Source organism: Zingiber officinale, chromosome 9B (assembly GCF_018446385.1).
Source record: "Zingiber officinale cultivar Zhangliang chromosome 9B, Zo_v1.1, whole genome shotgun sequence".
In the NCBI taxonomy this organism is placed as follows: domain Eukaryota; kingdom Viridiplantae; phylum Streptophyta; class Magnoliopsida; order Zingiberales; family Zingiberaceae; genus Zingiber; species Zingiber officinale.
This window is the reverse complement of record NC_056003.1, coordinates 120,723,878-120,735,021: the sequence shown is the minus strand read 5'-3', so window position 1 is coordinate 120,735,021 and position 11,144 is coordinate 120,723,878. Positions and strand designations below refer to the sequence as shown.

Sequence of the window (11,144 nt, the reverse complement as noted above, 5' to 3'; positions counted from 1 at the left end):
GTATGCTTTTGATTTTTGATTTTTATCTAATAAAAGATAGCAGCAATCTCTGCTTCACTCGTTTCCAGCTGAGGATCATCCAGAAACAGAGTGTAAACAGAGCATGGATGAATGGATAGATTTAAATTAAATGTCCGGCTGTCCTTATCCTTGAAAGAAAGACTAGTCAAATAGTATATCAGTATTAAATAAGTTTCAATTTTTCTGGTTCAGACTTTTGAGATCGATCCACAGATATTTTTTCAATGTGTCTCAGTCTATAAATCCCTCTCGATCTTCATCTTCTCCTCAAGCAAGTAATCATCTAGAAGAAACCAAATCCCCGCCATGGCCGCCGGCGCCTTCCTCAACTCCGGGTCCGGCAAGGACTATCCCGGCAACCTCACGCTCTTCGTCTTCGTCACCTGCGTCGTCGCCGCCACCGGCGGCCTCATCTTCGGCTACGACATCGGCATCTCCGGTGCTATATCGATTGTCTCATCAATTAATGAATTAATTAATTATGGTAATTAATGGAATTGTTCGAGTGGTAATCATGGTTAATGAATGAATACGTGAAGGGGGAGTGACGTCGATGGACTCGTTCCTGAGGAAGTTCTTCCCGGAGGTGTACCGGAAGGAGCATGCGGACACGAGCACGAACGAGTACTGCCGGTTCGACAGCCAATTGCTGCAGACCTTCACGTCGTCGCTCTACCTCGCCGCCCTCGTCGCCTCCTTCTTCGCCTCCCTGGTCACCAGGGCCTTCGGACGCAAATGGTCCATGCTCGGCGGCGGCGTCACCTTCCTCTTCGGCGCCGCCCTCAACGGCGCCGCCCAGAACGTCGCCATGCTCATCTTCGGCCGTATCCTGCTCGGCATCGGCGTCGGATTCGCCAATCAGGTAGATTAGATACTCTGTTTTCTTAGAAACGGTTGGGGGAAATCAGTGTTCGATTGATTGGATTGATTATTCAGTCCGTGCCGGTGTACTTGTCGGAGATGGCGCCGGCGAGACTTCGCGGCATGCTGAACATCGGCTTCCAGCTGATGATCACCATCGGCATCCTGGCGGCGAACCTCATCAACTATGGCACGGCGAAGATCAAGGATGGATGGGGATGGCGCGTCAGCCTCGCGCTCGCCGCCGTCCCCGCCGCCATCATCACCGTCGGGTCCATCTTCCTTCCCGACACGCCCAACTCCCTCCTGGAACGCGGATTCCCCGAGGAAGCCCAGCGCATGCTCCGCCGCATCCGCGGCACCGACGACGTGGGCGCGGAGTACGCCGACCTGGTGGCGGCCAGCGAGGAGTCGAAGCTGGTGGAGCATCCGTGGGCCAACATCTTCCAGCGCAAGTACCGCCCCCAGCTGACCATGGCTCTCCTGATCCCCTTCTTCCAGCAGCTCACCGGAATCAACGTCATCATGTTTTACGCCCCCGTCCTCTTCCGCACCCTCGGCTTCGGCCGCAACGGCTCCCTCATGTCCGCCGTCATCACCGGCCTGGTCAACGTCTTCGCCACCCTGGTCTCCGTCTTCACCGTCGACCGCCTCGGCCGCCGCAAGCTGTTCATCGAGGGAGGCACCCAGATGATCATCAGCCAGATCGTAGTGGGGACGTTGATCGCCGTCAAATTCGGGACGAGCGGCGAGGGGAACCTGTCCAAGGGGTACGCCGCCGTGGTGGTGCTGTTCATCTGCATCTACGTGGCCGGTTTCGCTTGGTCGTGGGGGCCGCTGGGGTGGCTGGTCCCCAGCGAGATCTTCCCGCTGGAGATCCGGCCGGCGGGGCAGAGCATCAACGTGTCCGTCAACATGCTCTTCACCTTCGCCATCGCGCAAGCCTTCCTCACCATGCTCTGCCACATGAAGTTCGGCCTCTTCTACTTCTTCGCCGGCTGGGTCGTGATCATGACCATCTTCGTCTACCTCTTCCTGCCGGAGACCAAGAACGTGCCGATCGAGGAGATGGTGCTCGTCTGGAGGGCCCACTGGTTCTGGGGCAGGTTCATCGAAGGCGCCCCTACGCAGAACGGCGGCCGCCTCCCCAAGGACCCCAACAGCAACGTCGAGATGAACCCGCCGGCGCCGCGAAGGCAAAAGCAGGGCAGCAATTTCACGTTGAATTTGGGAATTAGCCTGTGAAAAAGTAGAAAGAAAGAAAAAGAAACCACAGCAGAATATTATTAACTATTAAGAAAGGGGACGTACCAACTCATTAAATTCCTCTCCTCCTCCTCTTTCTTCTCTAGCCTTAATTGTTCTTCATCTGGAATTAATTACTCCTTCATATATTGAAGTTACAGGATATTAAGAACAAGAAAAATCTATCATTTTTTCTCTCTTTATCTATTTATGGATGCTACAGGTCCCTCAAATTTAAACTTGCCGTGTCATACATTTATATCAATTTTACACACACACACATATATATATATATATCAGTCAACTTTGACTTCATTCTAGACGGGGGTCAACCAACACCAATGAAGCAGTCCACATGGACCTCTAGGATAATTAGGCTAACCATTTTTTGGATTTTGATTTTCTTTTTTTAAGAAAGATGACTTCCATAAGTTCCTAGGTTATTATGAAATCTTTAGTTTCACTCTGGATGTTTAATACACCAATCCGGGGTTATTTTGAAAGTTTCGTTTCATCTAGATCTCTAATACACCCATCTCTGGAGTCTATTTACTACTAATTATGTACCCTCAAGGAATAATTGAGCCGGTCATCACGTGATAAATTTACCTAAAATAGACAAAGATTGATTTCCAATCAAGTCAGTATAAAGAAACTTGATCACGGTTGTCGGAGGAGATTTTTAGCGTCGCAGGAGCCTTTTCAGAGCATCGAGCAAAAGAGAAAGTCGTAACAGTTATTATTCTGAAGCTCTTAGTCGAAGACATTTAAATAGGTTCATTGCAGGTATCTAGAATCTCTCCGGGCGCCTAGACCATATGGTTCGACCAATCGGCGCGCTCCACATCAGCTTATAGATCACTTTTCGAGTCCGGCACCTAGACCGAGTCCGAGCGCCCAAACCTTCTGGGCACCCTTAGCCCTGCACGGGTGGGCCTGGTCCGGGCGCCCAGACCCCTTTTTTTTCAACTTCTTCTCCTACAAGAAAAGGTTAGTCCAGACAATCAAAAAATATATTTTACCCAGCAAAACAGGGTTAGCACAACATAATAAAATGTGAGTATTAATTAAATTCTATCTTCACGAGACCAGAACCTAATCAAGATCTTAACTTAAGTTATCGAAATAGACCTAAGTTGGATCAACACCTACAATTCTCTCAATGGAGAATGCGTCCTCACTGGATCTCTCCTCCAGTTGCTTACCTTCACTTACCACTTGCAGTCACTTGACTTGCCTTTAACCCACCAGGTCTTCCCGCCAATTGTTAGGTCCACAGACCTAACTGGACTTCTGCCGGTTGTCAGGTACTGTTGACTCAACCGGACTTCCTGCAAAATATCGGGCCTCGCGAACCTATTTGGACTTCGCACCAGCTATCGGGTCCCGCGGACCTAACTAGATTTCAGCTTTGTATCAAGTCCTTTAGACCAGTTAACTCCTGCATACTTAGTAGAAAAGTTAGACAACACAACACTCTAACTTTAGACCCCTTGTCATTCATCAAAATATGAGTTGGATCATTAGTGTAGATTGTACCAACACCTAGGCTTAGAGTTTGTAGATAATGACCCTCTATAAATATTAAACGTTGGTGCAAGGAGCACCATAATCAAACTTATGTTTTAATATTGTCAAATGTTCAAGTTAAGTCTTATTATTATTTTATGAATTGATCAAGAGTGCAGAAAGCTCAACTTGGAAAGTCGTCCTAGTAGGTCAGCTGGACTCGATACTTGGCAAGGAAAGTCTCAACAGATCGTGGAACCAGACAGGAAGTCTAGATGGGTCAAGTGGACCTGACATCTGACAGGTGGATTCGATATGTTTGGAAGACCCGATATCGAGTCAAGTGGAAGTCCTGATAGTCAATCCAATATTAAGTTGTTAAGTCAAAATATGTTTGGAGGACCCGATGTTTACCAGGCGAGTTGAGGTAAGCTACTAGTGGTAGTGCACTGAGATCGTGTACCAGTATGAACAAACCTTATGTGCTGATCTAACTGAAGAAACCAACGAAGGTTTCTAAGTTGAGATTAAGACCGTTCTAACTATCTTAATCATGCATACTATATTTGTACTAATATTATTTTATAGGTTTATGCTCTAACTCTGTTTAGCAGGATAAATTTTCTAATCTATTTTTGGCAAGATCATTCTATCGATGGAAAAGAGTGTTCAATTAACAAATCCATGAAAAACTAGAATATAAGATTCGATCTAGAATGAAAATTGAAATTTCAGTTTCGCCGACGGAAAAGAGTGTTCAGTCGACGGATCAATATATTTCCAAAATTAATCAAGATTCAAATTAGAGTATAAAAGGTAAAAAAGCTATTCAAATGATAGAAAGACTTTGATCCGTCGAGGGAACAACGAGATTTTCGGGATCAAACGGATCAAATTGCAACAATTAAGGAAAGATCAAAGATCAATCGACGGATAGAAGGATCAGTCGACGAATAAGTTCAACCAACAGAACCAACAGAACCCTTCATTAGTCGACGGAACAAGGCCTATAAAAGAAGTCTCAAGCTTCGAGCCAAATAAAACTTCTGCCTTCTGATTTTCTGCTACGCTCATTCATTGCTCATGCAAGCTACGATTACTACAACGTTGAGAGGCTTCCAACAACCTACACTTTATTTTGTATTGATTGGTTGTTGGTATATTTATTTTACTTACACATTGTATTCATATTTACAATATCACTTTATCATTTAATGGATATCCTGGAGTAGGAGTTGTGAAAAGATCCGAGCCAAGTAAAAAATAGACTTGTCTTAATTTTGTCTTTCTCGTTTCACTTTATTTCGCTGCGTACTGTAATTTTACGAAAGAAAAGAAAGGATTTTAAATCGAATGAGATCCACCCTTTCTCTAATATTTCATGATCCCACATTAACGTAGTCTTAGTATCTAACTCTAATTTTATTTCTCATTTGTAATTATTGTTTCATTGGCTATAGATCAATTTAAGCGTTAGTGGAACTTTATTGAACCATTATGGCGCCATCTAAACACTATCGCTCATTGAAATGGTGAATACACAAAGAGCTTTGCTTTTACTAACAAGAGTCGTCGCTCACCGAATGTCATTACTAGTTGCATGTCATCTTCGCTACTCGCTCACACTCCGTTTGTGATAAGTCCTCATTTGACTGGGCCTCAATTGATCACTTCCCACGTAGTATTAGCGATGTGTCTGGTCGACTGGTCGTCCACCCACAATTGGGATCATGGTCATAGTTGCAATAGCAACCTCCACCATAAGAAGCCCAAAGTTAGAGCTCTTCCTTCCTTGCAGATTTCCCTTGCATAAATAGCACTTAGAGCTCTTCCATACCAAGCATTGGTTCAATACGTACCTTTAGAGAAGCCCCAAAGCTATCCATTAGAAACAATATTTAACATTCGTAGCAGAAGAGTAAGAAAAGTGCATCTAGCACACAAAGAGGAGAAGAACCATTCTAAATGTAGTGTGGGATAATCTTGATCTCATCCTCTCTGTCTTTCCAGAGATGCCTCCTTCGAAAGTAAGATTGAGATGACTTTTCACTACTCAAGAATGATTGAGGATGGCTAATGCATTCGAAATCCGCCTCCTTACGGGATGATCCGGTGGTAAGGACGGGGGACCCTCATTGGCGGAGGGTCAAAGACACGTGGAGGTCACTGGACAAGAAGGTCAACCCCGAGGTCGCGCCGAACGGAAGGATGCCGGGCCGAGTGGAGTATCGGCCCGACCACGCGTCAAGCCGACCGGACATTCGGCCAGGAGCTTCCCGGGCCGGACGGAAGACAACTCGACCATAGGCGGGTTTCCGATGCTCAAAAGACCGCAGGTGCCGAGCGGATAAGCCGCTCGGCAGAGCCATAGGCCGATATGGCACCCTCATCCGAGCAGACGAGCGAGCTTCCCCCGAGAAGCTCTAAGCCGAGCGGATAGGCCGCTCGGCCGATTCACATACCAAGAACAGACGAGCGTTAGGAGACAAGAAGGATCGAGAAGGACAGTATGGTCGGCGGCCGAAGCAGACAGAGTATCGTACGGTGGAAGTGTCCACTGTCCCATCAGAGACATGCTCGGACTGTTGCGGTATGGTGTCAGACAGACTTTTCTGACAGACCCATGCTGAGGTATGGGGGGAGACACGTGCGCATCTCGAGAAACGCGCTCGTGCCTACCCAGGGGTCCTATATAAGGACCCCCAGGTTTCGATGCCAAGGGGATTTTTCTTCTTCTATTTTCTTCTTCTGCTTCTTTTTCTCAAACCACTGCTTGTTTCTTCTTCCTACACATTGCCTGACTTGAGCGTCGGAGGGTCGTCGTCGGGAAACTCCTCCCGGCCCGACTTCTTTACAGGTAGCGTCGGAGATCCACATCATCAGCCGGAGACAGCGAAGAGCGTCACGTTCCCAGCGTCCATCCACTCATCACTCGGATAGGATCACGGGATGTCTATGTTAAAGCTTCCTTTGATGATATGAGTAAATTTGGGTGAATTAACACGCATCAAAGGGTGTCGTCGATGTCTGCACAGTCCCTCTAACGTTTAAGTTAAACTCTAGTTGTAGAGCTTAAGAGAGAAAATGATATATATAGTGAAAGAGAAGACTAGAGAGAGTGAGGATTGAATCTTCTTACCATTGCTAACGTTACCTCTCTTAAGTCTTAAATATAACTGGTTGTCTACAAGTTAATGTTTTCTACAGTTCAAGCGCTAACATACTTGTATCTTTTGTCTATTAGATAGTTAGTTATAAGTTGATCTCATAATTTACTCTTTTTTTTTACGTAATCTAGAGATAGACTGTGAAAAACATTTAAGATGAGTGTAATCATCTTTTACTATAACTAAGGGTGCTTTCTTAATTTTGTTTTTACTACAACTAAGGATCAATAATATTTCTTTTCTTTTCCTTCTCTCCCTTATTTTTGGAGCACAAACTACCTTATTATTTTTCTGTCTTCATCCTCATTCCTCCAAATCTTTGTTGTAATATGGAGACCATTCAAAACCTTTTTCCTTAACAATTTTATTTTTGCAACATGCACCTTTTCTAACTTCATAATGATTAGAATTGTTAAAATCTGAATTAAAGATCCATCAAACAAGATCGCTTATTTTTCAATCATGAAGCTATATGAGAAACTTTTCTTTCTTCCCTTGAATAATCACATGTTTCTTCGTCAATGGAGACTTTTTGTGCCAATAGAAGACTACACAAAATAAATTCAGACGTCGTCATTTAGAATTAACATCCTGGAGTATGTTGATTACAACCTTACAATGATGGTCAAGGAAGAAATGTTCTTGCTTGGACTCAACAACCTACACTTTAATTCCTATTTCTACCGGTAATGTCACTCTTTTGATAAAACTTTTTTACTTTATAATTTTTAGAAAAGAACTTTCATACTTCTCCCATGGCAAATGCCTTGGCCAATCCATCAATACTAGAACTTAGTGCCTTGCTACTAAGCAGTCTAGCATTTTCATATTTACAGTAACATTGATGTCATGGACAATTATAAGAACATCACTCAGAGCTTTCTCTATGTCCTTGCTCAAGTGTGTTCGATCAGAGGACGCAACGTATATTTTGTAAGAAGTGCACCAAGATTCTTATGGAAGTCATCCAGGCAGTTGTTCGTTAGCTCGAAAGATTCTCCTGGCCGGATACTTCTGGCCAACTCTCCAAGAGAGCGCCACTCGGACAATAGCCACATGCCTATACTGCCAAAAGTATCACCATATTTTGTACTGATCGACCGAAGAGATGAAGTCATCCCGGTATCTTGCCAGTTCAACCAATGGGGCATGGACATCGTGGGACAATTTCCCATGGCAATGAGTCAATGAAGGTTCCTGTTTGTTGCTGTGGATTACTTTTCAAAATGGGTCGAGGCTGAGCCCTTGGCAAAGATAAACGAGCAGATGGTCATCAAGTTCATCTGACATAACATCCTCTGTCGGTTCAGCATCCCCTGCCGGCTCGTCTCAGATAACGGGAGGCCGTTTGCGGGTCGGAAGCTCAGGGAGTGGTGCGAAGGTTATGACATCTAGCAGACCTTCATCACAGTCGCCTACCCCCAGAGCAATGGCAAGGCAGAGGTCACAAGTGCCTTGTGGGCACTTCGCACAACTCCAAAGGAAGCGACTGGCGTAACACTATTGTAGCTGGTGTATGGAGGAGAAACAGTGGTTCTTGTAGAGGTTGGAGTAGAATTTGACCGGGTGCGACTGTACGACGAGAGAAATGGCATGCGAAGGTTAATGAGGCTCGACTTGGTGGATGAAACGTAGGATAAATCGACCGTTCAGCTAATGGCGGCTTACCGACAGCGGATGAGGCAAAACTACAACAGGAGGGTGATCCTGAGGTCCTTCCAAGTTGGTGATCTGGTGTGGAAGAAAATCAAGCTGGTCAGTGACGTCATCAAACTCGAGGCACCATGGGTGGGACCTCACAAGGTCGTACAGAAACTTAGCTTGGGGGCCTATTACTTGGAAGACGAAAACGGGAGACGACTCGAGCGGACGTGGAGTACGAATCATCTCCAATCCTACAGACTCGGGCGAGAGGTGCGTGAGGAAATATACATGTATTTGTTTATATGTTTTCTGGATGTAGGGCCGATATGAATAAAAATCAAAGTTTTCCAGACTCTTGGGCCAACCAGGTCAAGTTAAAAATCGAGCGACGACTATAAACCCTTGTTCTCGTTAGCAGTCGAGCGGCGACCTTAAACCCTTGTCTCCATCAACGATCGATAGTAGATAAGGGAGACTCTCTTTGAAGTAAGAGAATTATTACATGTACTTCTCTTTACGTTGGTGAAAGATAATAGAGAAATATTGTTGGTAGTTACTACCAGTGACCGAGGTTGAATTAGATTTTTTTTTCCAGTTAATTTCAGGTATATGGATCAGCAAATTAACAGGTACAATGAACTTGACCTAATAATTGCATAAGGTATTTCAAACTTGTTGAAGGTTTCGGCGAATACATAATAGAAAGCTATATAATATCAATTGGACCTTGAGCATAAAAACATGAATTAGCTTGCTGGATCAATCAGTTTAATTGCAGGGATAATAAAAATAAAGGAAGATGCTTTTGAACATCTTCAATATATAGGGATTATTGAATAAATACTTAAAGGTCAATTGGGTGCATTATATGTCCACTGTTAGGATACAGATGATACCCATTTTAAATAGAAGACTCAGTAGCAAATAACTAAACATTTGTTTTATCATCTAGCAAAATCAGAGTGAAACATGTCCAAACCATTGAGTCCCATTTTTTTTTATGGATGTGGGTGAGCACGCAGCATATCAACTTCAGATACTGTCTCAGCCTATATTCAAATATTTGAAGTGAAATGGAGAGATGAGCTTAAAAGGGCATTTGGGAATGCAACAGCTTTCTTGTCAAGACATGATCTACAGAGAAAACACAAGCTCTGATAAGTTTTTGATCATGTACCAAGCTAGGTTTGGTGTGTTCTGATCGCGCTATTGAAACTATGAGTTTTTTTTTTTTTTTAAATCATAGACCATGATGAGTTTTTGATCATGGACCAAGCTGAGTTTGATGTTCAATTTGTGGATATGGTTGTGAAACTTGATCAGTTTCTGGTTTAGGCAAACCTACGTTTGTTTAGTTTCTGATGATCTAGCAAAGTGAGTTTAACATTCAGTTTTTGATGATCAATTTCTGGTACATGCATTAGTTTTGCTATACTAATTTTGTGTTTGATTTCAATTTTGATCTATTATCAGTTAAAATATCATATTTTTTTTTTCTAACACTAATATGTCTGATGTATCAAGTGTATCAATTGTAGTAAAAAGATGATTACGCTCATCTCAGGCGTCTTTCACAGTCCATCCTTAGATTATATGAAGGAAGATAAATCATGGAGTTATATCAAGTGTATCAATATGGCAAAAGTTATTTGCTCGCCTCTAGCGTCTCCGCGAACTTATTCCTAGGCCAACACGGAGGAGGTAAATCACGGGTGACTACTAGCATTAGTGTAGGTGGCAAGGCATGGGGGGAGGCATGCTTGGACACGCCGAGTTTTGACCCCAAAACCTCATGTGACAACATCTCATACCTTAACCACCGCACCGTCCCGAGGGGAGTTTATATCAAGTGTATCAATGAAAATGATAATTCCAATTAGCCACTATTTCTGGGGGTGACCGACCCAGCCCCACAGAATTTTCCCACCGGTCACCAGGGTAAATCAGGAAGTACATGCGGCAGCCAACCCAACATCCTTTGGTTACACCCCCCATTTGGAGAAAAAATTCCTACAAATACGCTATAGTTAGGGTTCGAATCGCGGGTACCTGGGTGACAACCTGCATATTCTACCGCGGTACCATGACCACGGGTCAAGTGTATCAATGATCTTTGCTATGGTATCAAATATTTTCAATTGATCATTTGCATCACAAATAAAATTGTATGAAGCAAATACTTGCCATAGAAATAGCTTTGATTTGTAAGAAACAACTTTGTATTGTTGGTTTTGAACACTTGAGATGATGCCCTGAATAATGGAGCAATCAGGTGAATGAAGGAAGAGGAATTTTTTGAGATAGAAAATCTATCCTTCTTTCTATAAAAGAAAAAGAGAGTTAAAGGATTTCATATGACAAATTCTAAGTATCCAAGTGTGGTGACAGTGTATGTTTTGTATGCATGTCCCCATGCTTATGCAATTTAAAGTTGAGTTTTTTTTTTTAATCTTAGGAGATGACAATCATAAGATTAATACATCTAAATCGATAAATTATATTATTTGTTTATGGTTTTGTCATTTGAATATTGAAAATTTAAAAATAAGACTAAGATAGCAGTCACCTAGACATGTTTATGGAGTGAGCATATTTAGGGGTTTGGTGTTAAGACAAGTAAACAAAGACCACCTAGATATGTTTATGGATCTTTAAAGACATGTAAGTGCCTTCGGGCATGGTACAACGGTCTTCACC

General features: G+C 43.4%; 1 protein-coding gene across 1 annotated transcript; it reads left to right on the top strand.

Annotated features, from left to right (window-relative positions):
• The first annotated feature begins 292 nt into the window (after positions 1-292).
• Positions 293-2,332, top strand: LOC122024305 (sugar transport protein MST3-like). Its single transcript, XM_042582901.1, has 3 exons — positions 293-460; positions 561-883; positions 958-2,332. Exons 1-3 carry the CDS (start codon positions 328-330, stop codon positions 2,125-2,127), a joined length of 1,626 nt encoding a protein of 541 aa, XP_042438835.1. The 5' UTR covers positions 293-327; the 3' UTR covers positions 2,128-2,332.
• The last annotated feature ends 8,812 nt before the right edge of the window (positions 2,333-11,144 follow it).